Source organism: Nerophis ophidion, linkage group LG05 (assembly GCF_033978795.1).
Source record: "Nerophis ophidion isolate RoL-2023_Sa linkage group LG05, RoL_Noph_v1.0, whole genome shotgun sequence".
NCBI lineage: Eukaryota > Metazoa > Chordata > Actinopteri > Syngnathiformes > Syngnathidae > Nerophis > Nerophis ophidion.
In genome coordinates, this window is record NC_084615.1 from 51,010,199 (window position 1) to 51,032,879 (window position 22,681).

General features: G+C 43.4%; 2 protein-coding genes across 4 annotated transcripts; both read right to left on the bottom strand.

Moving 5' to 3' along the window:
* Positions 1-1,115: 1,115 nt before the first annotated feature.
* On the bottom strand, positions 1,116-9,427 carry filip1b (filamin A interacting protein 1b). Of its 3 annotated transcripts, none has more exons than XM_061901391.1 (6): positions 8,985-9,426; positions 8,644-8,817; positions 5,576-5,754; positions 2,897-5,501; positions 1,333-1,501; positions 1,116-1,177 (listed from the first exon to the last, which is right to left on the bottom strand). In XM_061901391.1, the coding sequence occupies exons 1-6, from the start codon at positions 9,294-9,296 to the stop codon at positions 1,143-1,145; spliced, it is 3,474 nt and encodes a 1,157-aa protein (XP_061757375.1). In that variant the 5' UTR covers positions 9,297-9,426; the 3' UTR covers positions 1,116-1,142. The 3 variants fall into 3 exon arrangements, with proteins under 3 accessions (XP_061757375.1, XP_061757377.1, XP_061757376.1); XM_061901393.1 differs by lacking the exon at positions 8,985-9,426 and adding an exon at positions 6,178-8,316 and having other exon boundaries at positions 8,644-8,782; XM_061901392.1 differs by lacking the exon at positions 8,644-8,817 and having other exon boundaries at positions 8,985-9,427.
* Positions 9,428-16,082: 6,655 nt separating this feature from the next.
* Positions 16,083-17,827, bottom strand: LOC133553326 (lactoylglutathione lyase-like). Its single transcript, XM_061901395.1, has 6 exons — positions 17,648-17,827; positions 17,486-17,568; positions 17,259-17,399; positions 16,499-16,566; positions 16,330-16,419; positions 16,083-16,265 (listed from the first exon to the last, which is right to left on the bottom strand). The coding sequence occupies exons 1-6, from the start codon at positions 17,711-17,713 to the stop codon at positions 16,171-16,173; spliced, it is 543 nt and encodes a 180-aa protein (XP_061757379.1). The 5' UTR covers positions 17,714-17,827; the 3' UTR covers positions 16,083-16,170.
* Between the last annotated feature and the right edge of the window lie 4,854 nt (positions 17,828-22,681).

The following is a 22,681-nucleotide window of genomic DNA, read 5'->3' on the forward strand; positions in this document are numbered from 1 at the left end:
ATCCCTGTGAAAATGGATGGATGAATGGATTTCGAATAAGATTTAACAAGGGGCCTTCATCTGCCATGTCTCGTCAGCGTCAGGAGGCAGTAGCGGTCGATGCTGCGTCTACTTATCAGTTGTCTATGTGCTGCAAGCTCTGCCGGCCAGGACACGCCCCTGCCCAGCATCGCGGCCATGTGCCGGCAAGGCTGCAGGCGATCAGCAATCAACGCACTAGGTACTGATGAAGGCGAACTTTATAAAGACCAGCGGACCCGAAGATACTTTGGTAGAACATAATCATCTGTTTCTCGTAGTAGCTTACCGTCTCTTGCTCCCCTCCCGTGTACTCGATCTTTCTCTATGTCTTCCCAGTTCCCGAGTCTTATGTCGCTTGTATTCTCCGCAGTACTTCTCGTGTCTTCCGTGATCGAGCTGTTTGCCTCGACTTCCCTCTGGCCTTTGGACTGCCTCCCTTGATCCTTGACCCCTGCTTAGACACAGACCCATGTTGACGCCTCGCTATACCCCCCGACAACCTGCCTGTCTCTGGACCTTCTTCTGCCTAACCCTTTTGGACTTGTCCACTTCCTCACTCAACACTCACGGTAACAAACAATTAATTCCTCACTTAGTCACACACCATACACACTCTTGGATTTCATTATACTCCATTCCCTTGTTGTTAATTGATATTACTATTTGTTATTATATTATATTTATATATATATATATACAGTATATATATATATAAATACATATATATGTATATATATATATATATATATATATATATATATATATATATATTTATATATATATATATATATATATATATATATATATATATATATATATATATATATATATATATATATATATAATAACATATCATAGAGTTACTACACCCTCTTGTGGTCTGTGCCATCTACACTCCTGAACACATAACAGTATTAGTCGGATTAAAAACTATTGCAGTCAATTCGTATTTGTTTGTATTTATTACTATGCATGTACTTTTGCCTTGTTTTTGCACTTGTCACCTGTAGAAGCTTCAGGTGGATTTGTAAAGGGGAAAAAAAGGAGTATTGTCCACATTAAAACATTACATATGTGTTACATCAGAACTGATCTTGTTGTAAAAATTGTATAGATTTTTATTAGGAAATCGTCATCAAACAGTGTCCCTGCAAACCTAAAAGTGACAGACAGTATTAAAAAAGTTAATATTTACTTCCAAAGATCATATATACATCCGCATTTCATATTAAACACTGTTGTAAAGTGTCTAAATATTGAGCATATCGCCAGTCACACTCCAAGAGAACGCCATGATGCTTCAACTTTCACCTCCATGTGCAGAAGGCTCCTTCCTCACTTTGATTTTCAGTAGATGACTCTCACGTGACTCTGACCTCGCTGCCGTGGAGACTCCTGGCACTTTGCTACTGACTGTCAAAGCCTTTGACAATGGGAGGCATGTAGTGGTAGCCCGAGTTGACTGAAGCTCCCAAGCAGGCTGGATGAAGAAACATGTGATTAAACATAATGAAACTCAATGAAATACATAATGACGCACAACGTAACACATGCTGAAACATAATTAAAAATATGATGGAACAATAGGGCTCAGATGGTAGAGCGTCCGTCCAAAAACTTGAGGGTTCTTGGTACGAATGCAGTTTGCACCATCCTTGTGATGAAACACAATAAAACATGATGAAACAAATAATGAAAAACATTGAGAAATGTGATGAAAAATGTGATAAAACATAATGAAACACGTGACAAAATACATGACAACACAAATGAAAAACACTGAGAAGCGTGATGACAATGTGATAAAAACACATAATGAAACACAATAAAACGTGATGAAATACATGATTAAACACATGATAATACACCTGATGAGACATAAGGAAACACGTGATGAAACATGAAACAAGTGATGACACACAATGAAACATGATAAAACAAATGATGAAAAACATTGCGAAACGTGATGAAAAATGTGATAAAACATGTAATGAAACACAATGACACACATGATGTAATACATGACGAAACTCAATGAAACAAGTGATAAAACATGATGAAACGTGATGAAACAATGAAATATGATTAAACACATGATAAAATACGTGCCGAAACACACAATGAAACATGATGAAATACAATGAAACCCGTGACGAACATGTGACAAAACGTGAACACGAGAAGAAACAAAATTATATACATAATGGAAAAACGTCATGAAACATAAAGAAACACAGGATGAAACATATCATGAAACACATGATGATACAATAAAAAACATGATAAAATACGTGATGGAACTTGGATGAAACACATAAGAAAACAGGTGATGCAACACACGATGAAACACGTAATGAAAAATGTGATGAAATATGTGATAAAACATGATGAAACACGTGCTGAACACATGACGAAACACGAGATGAAACACATAATAAAACAAATATAGAGAAACGTGATGAAACACATGATGACACGTGATGCAACATGATAAAACGTGTGATGTAACATGATGAAACATGTGAAAACGTGATGAACACGTGATGAAACAAAATTAAAATATAACAAAAAACGAAATGAAACATGAGGACACATGGGAGGAAACATGATGAAACACAGAATGAAACATGATGAAACGCACGACGAAACATGTTGAAACACATGACGAAACACGTGTTGAAACACATGACGAATCACGTGTTGAAACATATGACAAATCACCTGTTGAAACATAATTAAAAAACAATGAAACACATGATGAGACACATGACGAAAAACAGGATGAAACAATGAAACACAATTAAACACGTGATGAAACACATCAACGTAGCGCTGTCAGTGTTAAAAATAGAATAGTAAAAAACGTATCCCTCACCGCAGACTGTGTTGGCCTGCACGTTGCCGTGGTGACAGGTGTGATGGTTAAACTGCTGGTCATTTTGCTCCCACTTGAGGGTTGGTGGGGGGAGCGCACGACTGTCCCCATAGGAATCACACGGTTGTCCAAGGGCCTCAGATGGATGTGAATTTTTTTGTCCTCTGTTGTCACAATGTTGTTGTAATTTCTGACCGACGCGGTGCCCGAGGTCATTCCACAACCTTCTGGTGAAGCATGTGCTTCTGTTAAGGGGCTTGTGCTGACTGTAATGATGGACACCGCTGGCTGGCGATCCTCAGAATTACTTTTGTTAGGACTTTTTGCTCTAGAAATTGTTGTTATAGTAACCGGTGACATGGCCCGATCAGGCATGTCGCAGGCTTTGGTTTCTGCCGTCACACCTGTAGCCTTTGGAAAGATGGTTATGCCAGGTTTCTGAAGGCCAAGAGCTGGGATGATGGTGGTACGGGAGAAGGAGTCCTCAGGTCGTGGCCTGGTGATCTCCAAGGTGGCGATACTGTTGGTAGGGTCAGGGGTTACCCGAATGTGAAGCGGCTGGCCTGACTTTTGGGATGTGGACACCACAGTAGAGGGAAATATTACCCTCTCGGGAGTGGTGCTCTTGACAGGGATGGCCTCTCTCTTCTTCATCCACGGTGTCCAGGACCTCCTGGCCTGAGCTTCTGCCAACGCTGGTGGGTAACGTTCTAGAACGCTGGGCTGTTTAAGACCCTGCTGCCTTAGATTGTTCATGAGGTGTTTCTCTTCCAGGACTGACTTTCGGATGAAGCCTGCCGCTGTGTCATCATCAACAGACTCACTGGCCAACACGTCAGTCTGCACAGCCGTGGACGTAAGTGCAGCGTCCACCATCCTCCTTCCATTCATTCCGGGCCTCAAGGCACGACCATATCTCCTGTTGGCTTCCAGTTCCTGGCTGAGGTTGGTCACTTCTTGACTAGTACTCTTTCTCCTTTCCTGCTCCTCCAGTAACCTTTGCTGAAGGATGGAATAATCTACCTGCAGCTGGGCAAGCTGATCTTCTTTGGTCATCAGCTCATGGATCTTCTCTTTCAAGGCCTGAATATCCACTTCTAAATCTCTACTCTTTGCCTCTTCCTTTTTGCAACGCATTCTTAGCTCGACCTCCGAACCCGTGACTGCTCCTTTGTCTACAGCTTTGCTCCTGACCATTTGACTTTTCATTTCTTCTACAAGTTTGGAGAGGGAGTTGGCTTTGTCCTGTTCAGACCTTAACTTTTTTTCCAGCAGGTCATATTCATCCTCGGTCTTCATTAAATCACCCTGTACATCCTCCAGTAGCATGAGGCGGCTTCTGAGGCTGCCAACTTCTAGTGTTAGCTCTTTTATTCTGTTATCATCATCCAATTGTTTATTTGTCCTTGCCCTCTCCGTCTCCTCCAGCTTGTCCATTGTTTTTTTCATCCCACACAACTTCCTGTTGAGCTGCCGACATCTCTCCTCCTCGCTTGTCAGTTTACTTGTTAATTTGTCTTTCTCCTCTGTCATACTTGTTACTTTGAGCTCCATCTCAGATTTGACTTTGAGAAGTTTTTTGCTCTCTTCAATCAGCTTCTCTGTGACCTCCATAACTTTACATTGCTCTGCTTTGTATTTTGTACTTAAATCTTTACTTTTCTGCTCTTCCTGTTTCAATTTGTTCGCCATATTTTTCCTTTCATCTGCCAAAATGACAGTGAAGGACTTGAGCTTCATGAGATCATCTTTAAGGATCATCTCTGCTTTCCCAAACTTTGCCTCCGCAGACTCCAGTTCTTTAAGTCGTTCCTTTATCCTCTCCAGCTCGTTGGCCAATTCTGTCACAACATGTTTCTCTTTCTCCAGGTTTGTGCGGAGAATGGAACAATCTGTCTGGCTCGTGCCAAAAGCACCTTCAAGTTTCTTTAAGTCAACCATTCTCTTGTGCAGCTTGTCCACTTCTAGCCTTAGCTCCTTGCTGACATTCACCTCATCCTGCAGCCTCTTTTGAAGCTCCCTGCACTGAGTCTCCATCTTGGTTATCTCTTCATCTTTACCTTCTATCTCCAGCACCTTCTTCTGGAGAGTTTCCAGCTCAGCCATAAGGGAGGAACTCCCACACTCACCTTTGCTGATCTTTTCTCTCAGCTCCTGCAACTCTTCCTCAGATTTCTGCAGAAGCTTGTTGCTTTCCTCCAGCTCTTCAATCTTGCCCTCAAGTCCAGCTAGCCTCAATCGCAGATGTCGACTTTGTGACTCTTGGTTGGAAAGTTTAGCGGCCATCTCCTCATGCTCCAGTTTAGATGTGGCCACTCTGTGCTCCAATTCGGCCTTAAGCTTGAGGACCTTCTGGCTGTCTTTGTTGGCAGCGTCAGTGACTGCTGCCAACCGCTGCTCTTTTTCTTTTGACTTCTGAGCAAGCTCTTGGACCTTCTGGCTCTGCAGGGCCAGCTGCTCCATGTGGAGCTGCCGCTCGTCCACCAACATGAGGGCGAATGACTTGAGCTTGACCAACTCCGCACTGATCATCTCCAGGCGCCTGCTGTGCTCTTTTTCCTTACGAGTTTGATAAGCCTTTTCCTGCTCTAGCAGGTTTTTGAGCCTGAAAACGTGTGCAATAAGAAGGTTTAGGATGAGGTACATTTCGGACCAATGCAATGTCTTTTCAGCGCTCACCTCCCTCTCTCCTGTTCCAACAGGTTGGTGAAGTCGTCACTTTTGTTGATGAAGTCGGCGTGCTTGCACTTTTCGCTGTCAAGCTCCATGACGGTGCGGCGATGCCATTTCTCGGCCAGCAGCAGCTGCTCCAACATGCGGCGGTACGTCTCTTTCTGTTTGTCCTCAAGACGCTGCAGCTGAGTACAGACATGGAAGTTTAACATTTCAGACCTCCCAACATCGCATTGCGTTCCTACTTGCAGTGACGTATACGCACTAAAAGATGGCCAATCAAATGTTTCCAGAATTTCTTCAAAGAGCAAACAAATAACAAACGTGCCATGTTTCATTTAGACAACAGCACATTCCTACCAGCCCCGATTGCAAATTAAAAATACCAAACATGCTATAAACAATGCTATGAACCAGGAAATGACCCTAGACTGGCCCACAAGTTTAGTTCTAAAACTTGAAAGAGACTTCAACATTTTTGCAGCAGACTCCTAAAAACACTACAGCGTTGTGATGTTAATGATCTTTGACTTGATTTTTTACAATGGGTCCTTTAATATGAAGATACAGGTGACGGAATTCCTGCTGGGCATTGCTGCCTGACGCACCTCCTCCAGTGCCTTTGACAGGTGTGCTGTGACACCCCACTGAACACCTCAGTGGGCATAAATGGGACATCAGCTGGGGACCACCATTCATTAACGTTTCGCTCCTTTAACCCCAGAACATCTCATGGTGGCGGAGCGATGGCAGGGATGTCTCTCTCCCACCCCCTGCTGATGCCCTCGGTGTTTGCACCCCAACTTTTATTGTTCCTCCTTAGCCACAGCCAGAAGCTGCCTTTGTCCGCCTCCTCCGCCAGCTCTTTCATGGCTTTCCGATGCCCCGCTCCTGTGCATCCAATGTCTCGGAGAAGGCGGGCAGTTGAGGAACCAACGAAGCCCCTACACCCCACTTCCACAGGCCAGATGATGGCTTTCCAGCCAGCCTCCCTGCACTCTGCTGCCAGGTCAGAGTACTTGGCTCGCTTCCGCTCATAAGCAGCCTCCAACCCTCCCTCCCATGGGACAGTGAGCTCGACCAGAAGAACCATCTTGCAAGCCTCTGACCAGAAGACCAGGTCTGGCCGTAGCGATGTTTCGACGATCTCCCTGGGGAACTGGAGCTGCTTCCCCAGGTCAACCCTCATGCTCCACTCATTTCCTGGTGAGAGAAGTCTCGCTGTAGATCTCTGGTGGGGGGTTTGGCAACCTCTCCAGCCCTTGCGAACTGGATCCGATGTTTGGTTGGAACGGAAGGTCTGCTATTCGCCTCCTTTCTGCAGGTCTCTGACACCTCTGCCAGCTTCCTCAAGACATGGTCGTGTCGCCATCTATAGTGGCCTTGCGATAACGCTGTCATGCAGCCTGACAGGATGTGCTGGAGGTTTGCATTGATGGTGTTGCAGAGGGGACAGGTCTCCTAGGCACCAAACCATTGGTGGAGGTTTCGGGGACAAGGCAAGGTGTCGTAAGTTGCTCTGATCAGGAAGCTGAGCCTGGCTTGGGGGATCTTCCACAGGTCAGACCAGGACATCGACCTGTCTGTGAGACCTTCCCACGATGTCCAATGACCTTGCTGGCCCTGGGACACTGCTTTGATGTTTAGGCGTTCCTGCTCAGTTCTTGCCACTTCTGCCACCACCATGGCGCGCCGGTCTTTTTTGGAAGCTTTTGACCAGAACAAGGGAGCTTTGCCACTACCAAGGCTTGCTCTGCCTTCCTGAACTCTGCCGACCACTTCACGGTGCTTCAGCCTGCAGATTGCCGTGTCGACCTCTACTTGGGCTTTCCACTTTCTCCCTATTCTTATCTGGGTGCCCGCTGCTCTCACCAGCTGGTCAGTGGATTCCCTCAGCTCCAGCACCAGCCGAGCCTTCTCTTGCTTGTATCCCAGGCTGATGGATCGCAGTGGTAGTTGAAGCGAGTTCCTACCAAAGAAGCCTACGTCTGAGAGGCACCTTGGTAGTCCCAGCCACTTTCTGATGAACGAGTTTGCCAGTCCATCCATCTTGCTTACCACTGAGGAGGGGATTTCGCTCATCTTCAGTGGCCACATCACCTTTGGGTACAGAATGAACTGGTAACACCATACTTTGTACTTCCTAGGGAGTTGGCTTTGGTTGATCTTGGCCGGGCCATCTGCAAGCTGCTTCCTCACCGTCTCCTCCATCTGCCTGTCAGAGAGCTCTGCTGTGTAGGTGCGACCCAGGCTACGAAGAGGTTGATCTGCCAGCAATGGGATGTTCTCACCGCCTGCGACAAAGACTGTGTTGTCACTTCTGACTCCTTTCCTGATCGACAGACTACGTGATTTGGAGGGTTTGATCTTCATCCTCGCCCACCCCTCAAGCTCGTCGATCCTCTTCAGCAGTCTTGTTGTACAGGCTGCTGTCTGAAGTATGGTGGTGATATCATCCATGTAGCCTCTCACTGATGGTAGCCTCTTTCCGGAAGGCAGTTTCACTCCTCCGACCATCTTCCTAGACCCTATGAGGATGATCTCGAAGGCTGCAACGAACAGGATGGGCGAGATTGAACATCCCATGGCGATGCCTACTTCCAGCTGTTGCCAGCCTGTTGTGAAGTCCTGATGAGTGCAGCACAACTGGAGGTCTCCAAAGTACTTGGCTACCAGGGCTCTGATGGAGACTGGTACATGGAAGAAGTCCAGGGCAAACTCGATGAGTTAAACACAGCAGAGTGCTCCTGTTGAATACAACGGGCTATTTATTTTAGAATTTTGTAACTATGGCAGACAAAAGTTAAGTGTCCACTGCAGACAAAACTGGTCCTCAGGAATATACAAAATAAAAAATGACTACTGAGAGAAAGACCTTTCTGGAAAACGAATTTAGCTCAATATCTTTACTATAAAATGTACCAAAGTACCACCTTGCATTCTTTCATTTTCAGTATGCAACCCTCAGTGGAAAAACTTTGGTCACCACTGCTATACATGCTCCATATACAAGCATGCTACGCTAAGTTTTTCTTATCAGGAGTTTGTTTCTTCATGGAAAACACAACAATCACCTCGGCCATCGGCTTCTCGTACACGTCATCCATACAGCCGCCATCGTGGGTTACGAAGCCGTCCCGCTGCAGGGCCTGCAGTGCCTTGGCAGGAATGGCTGATCCATAATGACATTCCAACTTCTCCACTCGGTTTTTCTCCGACCTCAGCAGGATGATGATGTCCTCTCGGGCCTGTTCACATGCATAAAACCTCTTACATGTCCAGAGAGCGTTAACGCCTATTAACTTTGGCCACCAGAGGAAGCTGTTTCCTCTATTCTAGTTTACTTTCTCACTGGCAGTAAAGAACATGTGTAAATTACTGCATATAATGTTAGCAAAGGGTGAAGAAGGCCCACCTGAACTTCCCCCTCCATGATTCCCAGCAGCTGGACCAAATCATTCTTAGACAAATTCAATTTTGACATCTTTTGGTGCTTCTCCTCTTGCTGGACTTTGGCCTTTCTCTTTGAAGGCTGTGCTGTACTTTCCTCTTCCAGTTCCTTGAAGCCTTTACATTTTGCCTTCACATGTCCCTCCTCTTGCTGGACTTTGGCCTTTCTCTTTGAAGGCTGTGCTGTACTTTCCTCTTCCAGTTCCTTGAAGCCTTTACATTTTGCCTTCACATGTCCCTCATCTTGCTTGTCCATGTTGCACTTCCTGGCTCGCATGTTGGCCTGGCGTAGGGGACAAAGACGGCGTCAAACCATCGTGAAATAAATGAAGTGTTGTGTCAACAACAGAAGACTTGTGGAACGCCTTCAGTCCTTTTCTTGACTGAACATGAGTCATGATCTACTTCCAGATGACAGAGATGACATCAAGTCCAGCGGGGGGGGTCAGCTGATGTCCCGGATGAAAGCAGCTGATGACTCAGCCTAAGAGAATCCTGGCAGTGTCAATGTTGCTGCTGACTGTTATTAATAGGTGTTCAGGGGCGCAATGGTCACATATGCGGGGGCACAGTGGGAGGTGGGAAAGAAAAAACACAACATTCCTACAACTATTTGAGGAACATTTGAGTGTTTTACTATGAAATGATGCCTTCTGCATGAGGAGATTGTGAGTAGAACTGTATTTGGTGAAGGTAAGCAACAGCTTGTGGCTTGATTCCTGAAAACTCTGCAAAAACCCCAATAGCAACAGCTATGATTGACAAGGTGACATTTCAACGGGATGTCCTATCATCTGAAGACAAGTTAAGTCAAGCCTTCACACAGAGGAATCTCATGTTAGCATATTTAGCTTGTTAACCAACGTGCACGGGACAGAACTTCTGTTTTTGTCATCATTGAAACTGGTGTCCATACCGAGTTACAGCCTCATCATTATCACCATCCTCATCACAATCTTTAAGTGTTTTCAAAAGTTCATTTGTCACAGTCTGCATCCCAACAAAATCAACGGGTCAGTTGATTTTAAGTAAGCACACCATTTCTGTTGGCATAGCTAGGCTCCAAGCTCCACATTTTCGGCGTCAATTCACACCGATCCAGACTCTCTCCGCTTCCGTCTGCTCCAAGGTTTTACCCTCTCTTCGTGCTCTCTAAGCTTGTAGAAACAGTAGTTCATCCTCCGTATATTCAGCTCCAAAAATATAAGATAGAGAATCCTCAATTGTCCAAAAACAGTTATCTTTGTCATCTATTATGAAGTCTGCCAAGATTAGAACATTCACGCCTTTGTTGCCGTAAGTAGAACAAACATTTGTTGCTGGAAGTAGGAAGTGTGTTGCTATGGTCATTGAAAAAAATGCGCCCAGGAAATAAGTGTATGGTAATGCTTAAAATACGGTAAATATTGTACATATGACATATTGTTATGAATGTGTCTGTATTGCATTATATATATATATATATATATATACTTGTAGTGTGTATACAAAACGTTGATGGAGGGTTTTGAATTGGTTTTAGAGGGCTTTGAAGGCTATCTATATTGATAACTCCAATAAGCCATATTTTGCAAGCGTTTTTTTAATCTTTAAAATTACCCCCCAAAAAATACGTGTGTTCTCCATCCATCCATTTTCTACCGCTTATTCCCTTCGGGGTCCCGGGGGTCGCGGAGCCTATCTCAGCTACGATCGGGCGGAAGGCGAGGTACACCCTAGACAAGTCGCCACCTCATCGCAGAATGTGTGTTCTTGTCTCTCATAATTGTTGTAAATGATAGGCAACATTTTTGAAATTTTTTCTACCAATCGGCCGAACTCAATCAGCCATTAAAGCTAATGCCATGTTGCTCCGCCCTGAGTCACCAGATCAAGAGGCCGACAAATGGAGCTGAGGAAAGGAAATGGCAGACAGAAAACAGGAACTGACCAAAGAAAGAGTTTGTTAGGATCCAGGCCATCAGTGTCATGATCCGCTACTTGGATCATGTCATGTTCTGGTTTAGTTCTGTTTTTGTATCACATCCGGTTAGTTTGTCTTCCTTAGTTCCTGGTGGCACTTCCTGTTTGTTCCGTTCCCTTAGCAACGCATTTGTGTCACCTGCCTTCTGTTTGTCACGCGCACCTGCTTTTTGATTATTCCCTGTATTCAAGCCTGCCCTTTTTGTTCCTTCGGTCTCGCAGTGTAATTTGCTCTTGATGCAAAAGGTGACGTCGCGATCCCGCATTGTGGTAAATACCATTTTGAACTGGATTAGCTTCCACGCTTTTTGTTTGTCTATTTCCCTAGCTCACATGCTAGCGTATTTTGTTCCTTCTAGCTCACATGCTAGTTCTGTTGGGTTTGTCAATAGTGCCTTTGTGCAAGTTTTTTGTTCTTAGTTTTTTCTTTAGCATAAATAAATCATTTCTTACCTTTACGCTGTGTCTTATCCGACTGCATCATTGAGAGAATGCAACCGCTTCACCACGATGCCAGCTAAACATCACAGTTACACCATTATTGCTCGCATGTCCATTCAAAGGACAACATAAAGACATAGTTGGCTATGTCAATTGCTAAGGAATTAAACATTTAAATCTTATTGGCTATCAGGTTTGATCCTTCAGCAAGTTTTATATGAGCTGTGAACATCATTAAGGTTTTTCTGCGGTCATGGCAACGATCTCGATGGCGCCAAACACCTCAACTACCCTGAAACTCCAAACTCAGCCCCGCATCCTGATGACTGAGCCGAATTAGCAGCGTGATCTCATGCTCTCATTTCATTGGTCGGCATTCAGCTGTTGCTCACAACTCAACTTGTAGTTCCACTGGAAACCGCAGGCTAACTTGTCTTTTCGGTGGACCACAGTGACTACACAAACATGTATATGCATATCCACCCACGCACACACACACACACACACACACACACACACACACACACACACACACACACACACACACACACACACACACGCACACGCACGCACACACACACAGTGCAAAAGTCGCCTCTTGCAAAAGTAGTAAGAAAACAAGATATTACAATAAAAGTCTATCTTAAATCCATGCTGCAGATTCATGTTGGGCTTGTCATATAAAGGTAAGAATAAGTTAATCCTCATTCAGACAAGCCCTGGTGTGATCATGAGTATAATGCAGTGGTTCTTAACCTTGTTGGAGGTACCGAACCCCACCAGTTTCATATGCGCATTCACTGAACCCTTCTTTAGTGAAAAAATGTTTTGTTTTTTTTTCAAATTCAAGACAAAGTTATGTTTTTTTTACGGGTGCACATAATGAACCGTGCATGAACATCACCTTGTTCAAAGAACAAAACAAATACAGTGCATGAACTCACAACAAATGACACACTTGCAAATCAGTGTGACTTCTGCTGTTGCCATATCCATAATACGCCGATAGGGAGAGGTTTTTATTTACACAATGAGTCGGGTGTGTCTTGACCTCCGCAGCGGAGGCTCCACCAAACTCCTGAGGCCGACATACCGAACCCCTAGGGTTCAATCGAACCCAGGTTAAGAACCACTGGTATAATGTCTTGCATGTGTTTATTTTCAGTACAGTACAGACTTTCAGGCTTACAATTGTTACTTACAACTGTGCACATTGTTGAATGGTAGCATCTTAACCGCTGGACACGATCAAATGAGCCATTTGGGCCCGTTTCTATCAAATAAAACCCATTTCCAGCTACAAAACCTATTCGACCCCTATGTTGAAGAAAAGGCTACATTCACAGTTTCCTTTAAAGTTTTGTCACGTTAGGTTGCTGTCTTGTCATATCCCCCACCCACTCTGTTAGTTTGCACGTTATTTTGTCACTGGTTTATTTTTTAGTTTCTCCCAAAAGTTTCCCGGAGTAACGACCCACCCTTGTCGCCACTTGACAATTAATCAAAATCCAACTTTGTTTTGTGATCTGTTGTGTTGTCACCAGCGTTTGTCAAATTACTTAAAAAAAAATAAGTTAATTATAGTTCATACAGGTATTGAATGTGCTTTGGTGGTTGTATCGCTCCTTGTCCAGAAGAAGAATATTGTGGGATTACATGATTATTGCTTTATTGGATTGTTGTTAATTACTCCCCCGTAGTATAGTTAAAGTTGTGTGCGTGGGTAACGCCGTTATCATAAAACCGCATTATGTCTAACGTTGGTTGTCACACATCTCATTTTTTCATGATTCTCCGTTACTATGTATTTCCGTGCATCTGTACTTTTGCTCTATTCTATCTACAAATTGTTTATTCTGCTGCGTTAAGGCGAGCTTTGTTGTCTCCCTCCAAATCCTCATGTGTCGCGTTACGTACACCGAAAAAAAGGTCTAACCTTGAATAGCAGCAACGCAGGAAAGGCTGTAATTGGTTGGCTTTTAGTACTTGTCTTGATTGATTGATTGATTGATTGAAACTTTTATTAGGAGATTGCACAGTACAGTACATATTCCGTACAATTGACCACAAAATGGTAACACTCGAATAAGTTTTTCAACTTTTTTAAGTCGGGGTCCACGTTAATCAATCAATACTTGTGGTAATGTGATTCAGTCATGAGGCAAATGTCTTCTTTGTTTGCAATTAAAGTATTGTAACACATCACCAGTTGTTGTCACCATTGTTTTATGAACATAAAGAAGGCTAACAAGCTAAATCGTGAGGAATTAAGTGTAATGGTTTTCTCACCAGAAAACACAGCTCCTAGAATTGAATGGCTGATGCAGCACTTTAAAAGACCCATGACGGTGCCGGGACTGAATCGCATCAAGGGAAAGTGTAGTGACTACAGTACATAATATAATATATTATAAAAGAGCCACATGTTGCAGACCCCTGTTCATGATGACAGCATCTTAACTGTTGGTCGCGCTAATAGCATCCTAACTGCTATTCACAATGATATAGTTTTAACTGCTGGTCTTTCCGGATGCCTGGCCTAATGGGCGCCGCTGGGTCTAGTCCCCGTGTGCGGTCTATCGTGGCGCCTTGGTGTGTCATGGGGCATGCTGTGGTGTTTCGCAGCGGCCAGCTGCTTGGGTAGTGACGATGTTTCTCTGCTTTTCTGTGATCTTCTCTCTTTTTTTTTCTTCCTTCAGGAAGTCGCGGTCGCTGGATGGTCCATCTCCATTGTTGGCGTCTGTGCAGGGGTGGGACAGGTGGTTCTTGTGGCCCCCTGCCTGAAAGTCCTGTTGTGGTCGACTTGAGTGGGGTGGGTAGCCTGCTCTCCTGGGAGTGGTTGCGGTCGTGGGGGTCTGGTTGCTTGTGGGGCGAGGCGGTCTTCTTGTCCAGCTGCAGGAAGTAACGTCTTTCTGCCCGTGTGGTGTGTGGTCTCCTGCTTGTCACTTGCCTTGTCCTCTGCCGGGCGCGTCTGTCTATGGTCTGCCCGGTTCTGGGGTTACTGTCCCTGTCGCTGGCTGCATAACGCCGGTGGTCCTTTGTTCCCTGGGTACCACAGCTGTTGTTTTGGGTTGGACTTTCTATGTGGCTGGGGCTATAGTTTGGCTCCCGCACATACTGGGAGACAAAATATATTGTACATGCCAACAAGCATACATACATACACGATTATTCATACATACGTACGTACATTCATTCATTCATACATACATACACAGAGAGAGGAAAAAAACTGCGAATTCAGGCCCAAAAAATATGGAGAAAATATAATGACCTGCACTCATGTCACATGACAACAGGAAACCCACAATAATATGTGTCCTTGGCCTAATTTAGACAAATGTATATGTTTGGAGAAAACTATGCCCAAAACCTTAATTTTTTGTTGTTTACTCTGTTAACCAAAATCATAACTGCTCTCTTCATCTAAGACGTGAAACATAAATTTGGAACACACATTAAGGGGAGTTGAGTTCATGAAAAGTTTTACTGCACATAACCATTACCAACTGTTCCCAAACAACACAAAAGTCTTTTTTTTTTTTTGTCAAGATATAGATAGATGCTGGTTTTTTTACTGTAGGTAGAGAAAATGAATAACATTACAAGGGTGGGGCAAAGAAAAGGCAAACTAAATAAATATATACAATGGAGTGTGAGGACCCCGAGAGGTAGTTGTAGGGTGTCCCTAGCTAAATGACAGATAGTTAATAGTAATGGACCCTTATTGTGTCCATTGGTACACTCTCAGTTACATTAACATTGATATTATACATGTGGGCCCATAGATATGTCATTAGACATATCCATGGGCCTACTTTTGCTGTGCAGCTTGCAGTGTAGCTTGCGACAATTCTCCGAGAGTAACTTGTAGCTTAGATTACTACATGTTCCAAGTAGCTTGCCCATCACTGGTATTTGGTTGCAAATAATCACTTCCCATTTGTGTCTTCGTTCTTGGTTGTGGGGAAAGCGTTGTAAAAGTTTTCCACAATTCTTGCAAGCGGAGCAGCCCCATGCAGAACAACAGGGCATTTTTACATGGGGAAAAACTAACGAGGAAGCGCCGCAAACACATTGCATCAGCTGTTGGTACCAGTCACGGCGCCCTGTAGTCGCTTGAGGGCCTTCTGACCAATCATTGAGGAGATTGCCTGCAACCGGGTTGGCCATATACATACCTCTGCTCTGAGCAAACAAGCAGGATGTGGTTTCTCCAGAGGCAGGACAAAAGTCTTCATTAACTCCCCCCAAACCCACCCACTTCCACCAGCAGAACCTCCTGGAACACTGGTTCTCAAACTTTTGCCACCAAGTTCCACCTCAGAAAACACTTGGCTCTCCACGTACCACCATAATAACCAACACTAAACTACAGTAGCGTAGTAGGCCTAAATATTCATTAAAACAAGGCAGAAGTTTATCAAATATTTTTTCGCAATTACACACAGTTTGAACAATAACTATGTGTTTGATTATTCAATTAAGTGATTTGGCGTACCACTCTATGGAGCCCGCGTATCGTACCACAATCTGATAATCACTGTCCTGGAGCATTGAAGTTATCTGACTGCTGATTGAAAGCTTGAAATGACAGATTTTTTTACCCCCACCCCTACTTGTTCAGTGCATGCTAAGTAACTATTGTAGAACATGAGAATTGTATTAAAGTTTGTTTATTAATCTTTTGAACAATGACGACATTGATTATTACTGTAGTAACAAGCATGTGAAGGATGAGGATGACGCTAAGGTGACAATAAGGGTGCCATTTTGTTAGGACTTAAGATCTCGATCCAGTAGCCATCAGGATCTTGAATGAAGGCCAACCCCTTCCTCTTCCCTATGAAGAGATGCATCATGTCCACTTGCATGTCTGTTTTTTCTCCACAAGAACAAGTCCTCACCTGAGTCCGGTTTCTTGATGAAGCTCGCTCCTTGGGATTGAAAGTACTGACAAGCAGTGGCAACATCAGGCACGGCGATCCCAATGTGACCTTTAGGAAACAACACATCATATGATAACAGTATCATTTGACAGGAAGTTGCATTCTGTGCAGCAGCTGCAGTTCTCACCAAAGCCAAGTGGGTCGCTGTTGCCGTTGTGATAAGACAAGCTTGCATCCTTCTCTGACCCCCAGTTACTGACACACACACACACAGACACACACACACAGTTATGGTAATGATATTTCCGCCACAAGATTATTGTTTTTTTTTATGATACTTCCTGCGACCACAAAAAAAAGGTGGCCGCATTGAGACAGAAAAATAAAATATTTCTTTGAAATCATCATTTTTTTCATAACCACATGAATGCCATGTTTAACTACTCATATGATATATCTGATGTACTTTCTACGGCTGGGTGTAACCGTTTAAATATCGATAAAATGTGAAATTAATCTGTGTTTATATGTTTATATATGATTCGTGGTATAAAGCTTTGTGATTGATCACATGAGTTAACTTTGACAGCCCTAATTTTAATATTTATGTTGTTGCTTTTTTGTTATTTAATAATACAGACTTTTCCCTCAAGCAATGTGTAGTAGAATGTACTAAGGTATTTTTTGTAATCTATAATTTATTACATTGTTTTGATTGTTTCATTTACTTCTAAAAATGTTTTTGTATGAAATACTTTCCTGTGGTCTGATAGTAACAATCAACGAACATAAGTCAAAACGTATTGGTATCAGTATCTACGATATTATCCCTAACTTTAATTCGTATCGAACTGATACCACGATTCCAAGTGCAGCCCAACTCAATTTTTTTTCTGGAACATTTTAGTCACTTAACCCAAAGAAATATTGGCGAAAAACTGTTTTACTGTGTCAACTCCAAGGTGGCTCGGCGGGAAAACGTCCAGGCTGTCCTGTCTCGGATGTCCTCTGGAATGTCAGCTTTGTTCTCATAGCCCAGGAAGTAGAGGCTGAAGTGCATGGAGGGGAAGTCGATCTTCTGCAGCAACCTGTCGCTCACACACACACACCCACACACGCACACACACTTTGGCGCTGGGTGCGTGTGTGTGGGTCTTAAAATGTTGGGACTCACGTGAGGCCTAGGACGCGGGTGTAGAAGTCCAGGGAGCGAGCAGGATCTTTGACCCTCAGCATGGTTTGTTGCACCATGTAGTCCTGCACGCAGAAGGTGACGTGATATTAGCAGGGCAGCAAAGAGTCGACCCTTAAGCCTAAAAGCAGTTTTAAGTGAGACCTTAGTGGCGGGGTCTCCATCCTTGCAGGCTTCAGTCACGAGTTGTTCCGACAATCCGACGTCCATAACTCTTGTCTGAATCCCTGCCGTGCTGCGTTCCAGTGCAACTGGGAAATCTGCCTTGGTAAATTGCAACTTGTTTTGCAAGCAGCATGATGATGATCCTTGCCAAGAAGGAAAGAAAACAGTAGTGTGCTTGACAATAACCAGTGCACCTGAAGGCATCACAAAAGGTGTGGAAGTGAAAGAATGCAACCTGTCTGAACACGCCAATAGCGCCTGTCTGTGGCGCCGCCTGCAGATCACAAGAAGTAGACCAGCACTACAGCAAATAATCTTTATTTTATATATATCAAACAAAGATGGCCGCCGTGAGCAACGTGAGCTGAGACCGTCTCTACACAAGTCCCAGCATGTAATGTTATAAGTAACATAAACGCGTCAGTGACACAAGGTTTTGAAGTCGTTTTCGCTATTTATATCCACCTCTCTGCAATTGGTGAGATATATGTCAGGGTCAAATACCATGAGACATTATAAAGACACAGAAACAGAGAATAGAAGAAAAAACAGTGATTGCTTTTCTCGTACGAGGAGAGTAACTGGAGCAGTTGTCAGTTACAGGCTCCTAATTTACTCTGAAAACTTTCTCCACTCTCCTCGCCTTTTAATTCATTGGGAAAGCCCTCCAGTACAAACACACACACAGCTGCACTAAAGGAGGGGGGTATCTGCAGCTGTGTTGGAAACCCAACACCTGTGGTGAGAACTTAACACATGCAAATACAGAGTACAAAAGATATAGCAACTTCCTGCATTGCTCTGGGCCATCTGCCAATTCCTCTTTGAAGAGGGTAGGTCAACCTAATTTCATCTAACGCCAAGTTTCATTTCAGCTTGTCTACACAATGCTCAAACAATCATCCATCCATTTTCTACCGCTTATTCCCTTTTGGGGTTGCGGGGGGCGCTGGCGCCTATCTCAGCTACAATCGGGCGGAAGGCGGGGTACACCCTGGACAAGTCGCCATCTCATCGCAGGGCCAACACAGATAGACAGACAACATTCACACTCACAGTCACACACTAGGGCCAATTTAGTGTTGCCAATCAACCTATCCCCAGGTGCATTCACGGGGAGAACATGCAAACTCCACACAGAAAGATCCTGAGCCTGGGATTGAACCCAAGACTGCAGGACTTTCGTATTGTGAGGCAGATGCACTAACCCCTCTGCCACCGTGAAGCCCGAACAATCATATTTGAATAAAATGAGATAACGGATTTACAATTAATCCAACAATATATATTATTAACGAGGGTGATTTGGCTGAAAATTGTTCCCCTGCAACCATGCCACAGCGCGGATCAAAGGAATCTAAACGTGCCCGTGATCAATTGTCCTCTAGTGAATTGGCCGAAAATGCAACATTTACTCCAGACGATCGAAAAATGTTGCAAGCTACGGTTGAAAAACTTGGGGAACTGGACATTTTGGATGAACTTAAAACTGAAGTTTCAGAGCTGAAAAAAATCAGTCGAGCACAATCACGCTGAAATGGTGGAGATAAAAAAGGAACAGACAACACCAAAAGTTGAGTTAACCATACTTGCCAACCTTCCCGGATTTTCCGGGAGACTCCCGAAATTCAGCACCTCTCCCGAAAACCTCCCAGGAAAAATGTTCTTCCGAGATTCAGGCGGAGCTGGAGGCCACGCCCCCTCCAGCTACATGGGGGCCTGAGTGAAGACAGCCTGTTTTCACGTCCACTTTCCCACATTATAAACAGTGTGTCCCCTGCGGGCGGGGTGTGTGCAGGGGCCGGCCATGAAGCAGCCAACAGGTGAGGATACCTCAGCTGGAACGAGTTATCTAATCACCTGTTCCCTTTATTAACAGCGCTGGAGACCATGAGTGGGGGAGACGAGCAAGAGATACACGAGCAAGAGAAGCGACAGCTGAAAAGGTGGAGAGACTGACGTACATTGATTGTTGTAAAGAAAATAAATATGGTGTCAAACCTGCATCCTGAGCCGTGTGGTACTGTTGGTAGAAGAAGCCCGGGAGAGACGCAGGAAACCTCAAAAACTGGCGCCCAACTCAAGCGAACCACCACGATGTCCACCACAACACCCCTGGAGGCGCTCGGCAAGTGCTGGCCGAGGTATCGGCAACAAGACGGCAAAAGACGCAGCTAATCCAGCAGCTGATGGACAGATCCATGGTAGGAGGGGGAGCAACAGCAACCATGCAGCGAATGGGGGAGGCAGAAGACCCCCACACATTCTTGGACATTTTTGAGGCCAGAGGGCGTTAAGAACAGTGCCATTGTGGCACCCCCTGAGTATTGTTGATTGGGTAAAAATCGTCAGGGATTACCAGAAAATGGATACCCTAATATTAAGGGGACTCCCGTGAAAATTGGGAAGTATGATGCTGTCAAGTTCCGTTCATATTAAACTTGCGGCTTGCACATACATTAAATTGTCATATCAAAGCGCGGGCCGCAAAATAACGTCTCGTGGGCCGCAATTGGCCCGCGGGCCGCATGTTTGAGACCCCTGATCTACATCATCTTCATTGTATACATTGTCCCAAGTTTGTTTCTTCAGATCCTCTTTGAAGGAAATTGTTCCTTCCTCTGTGCATAGTCTTAAATTAAAGGCAGACTTTTTGAAAATCCGCTGCAGGAGTATGTGGGACAACTTGCTAATCATGGGAATTAGCGAAGATGGAGGAGAAAATTACAGCATTGCGAGAACCTTGTCACAGCCTTTCTGAAGGAGCAACTCCGCATCCCGGAGGAAGAAGTCAAAATGATCCAGATGGAACAAGCACACAGGATTGGCAGACGCAAGGAGGATGCTAAACCGAGACCTATGGTTGTGAAGTTTACTATTTCCAAATGTAAAGACGAAGTTCTTGCTCTCTCCAGAAGACTAAAAGGTACTAAATTCTTCATGACCAGCCAATACCCAATTGAGGTGGTGGAGAAACGACGTAAGTTAATCCCAATTATGAAGTCCTTTATGCAGAAAGGACAACAAGCTCGCCTTGTTGTGGATAAACTATACGTCAACGGTGAGCTGTACAGAAACATGTGAGGAACAATAACAATGTCGTGCAGTGATAACGTCATCGTGACATCGCCATGGTGACGACTTGACGGATGTGAATTGACATTTTGTTTTTGGGGCTTTTTAGTTTATTTTGGGACTGGACAATGTAGTTAGATGTTGGGAAACGGTCAGCGAATAATATATTTTGGGAGGTATGTGTTTGTTTGTCGTGTGTGCTGTGGTGTGAATGGTGTGTCTTTGGGTTTTTTTGGGGGATATTGTTTCCTCAGAAATAGCAGATGATACTGCAAATTTTAGTCACAAGATTTTCATGTCTATGAAACTTATGGTATTAAGAGAATCAATCAAATATATTATGAATTTGCTTAGGTCATATGGTTTATAGCAGGGGTCGGTAACCTTTTTGGCTGAGAGAGCCATACAAGACAAATATTTTTAATAGTATTTCCGTGAGAGCCATTTAATTATTTTTTTTTAACACTGAATACAACTCTATGCGTGCATTTTTATGAAAGACCAACATTTTTAGAGTATAATACGTCTCTTATTCTTTTTAATAACATTGTTATTTCTGAGGCTAACCAAAAATGTAAAAAAATACTTCTTGCCATTAATGAGACTTCTTGAACAGGTGCGGTAAAAACCGGATGGATGGATGGAAATGCATGAGAATGTTTTATATTTTGAACATTATTTTTGACACGGAATTATTCATTACTTACTGTGTTAAGCAATGTCAGCTAAGATTTATCTGAGAGCCAGGTGCAGTCATCAAAAGAGCCACATCTGGCTCTAGAGCCATAGGTTCCCTACCCCTGGTTTATAGGAACGATAATGAAGTTGGAATAACTAGTTATAACTGCAATGGCCTTGCAGACAACAGAAAAAGAAAACTTATATTTATGTGGCTGAAGGCAAAAAAACAAGATATTTTTTGTCTTCAAGAAACACATTCAACAAATTTAGATGAACAAAAATGGAGAAAAGAATGGGACGGTCGGATTTTCTTTTCACATGGTCACAGAAACTCAAAAGGTGTTATGATTTTGATTAAAAAAACATTTAATTTTCAATTTAACTCTATGGAAAAACTCACAAGGACGCTGGTTAATATTAAATATGATTATTCAGGGTCAAAAGATGTGCATTTTGAATCTGTATGGGCCAAATGTTGATGAACCTTCCTTTTTTGAAGAAATTAAGTGATATGTTGCAAGAACAAGGGGAAATATTACTGTGGGGGACTTTAATGTTGTTTTGGATAAAGTTCTGGACCAAAAAGGGAATTTTTCAATGGATTATCATCCTCAATCTTTACAAAAGATTCAAAATGTTATGGATGCATAATGATTTAATTGATATCTGGAGATTCAGAAATCCTAGGTTAGTACAATATACATGGAGAAGGCAAAACCAGGCGAGTCTTATTGACTATTTTTTGATATCGTTTTCATTGTTAAAAAAAAGGGACTGCAATATCAATCGATGATAAATTGTGTTCGGTTCATAATTGTATAGGATTAACTATTGCAATTGAAGATCATGCACGTGGGCCCAGATATTGGAAGTTTAATCAAATACTTCTACAGGATGATAAATTTATTGAAAAAACTAAGCTATTTATTACTGACTTTTTTTTTAAATAATGTAGGATCATCAAATCCCCAAATAGTTTGGGAAGCCTTCAAATGTTGTTTTAGGGGATATGCAATTGCGTACTCTTCATGGAAAAACAAACAACTTAAAATGGCATAACAGGAATTAAAAAAACAAATTGAGGATTTATAAAAAAAATATGGATAGTAATGATAATCCAACAAGTGAGCAACTAAATTCCTTTACAGCCAAACAAGAAGAGTTAGCAGACTTAGTTGAAAGTTATGACTGCAACAGAGCAATCTGGATGAAAAAAGGTGAGAAGTGTTCAAATATCTTCTTAAATATCCAAACGAA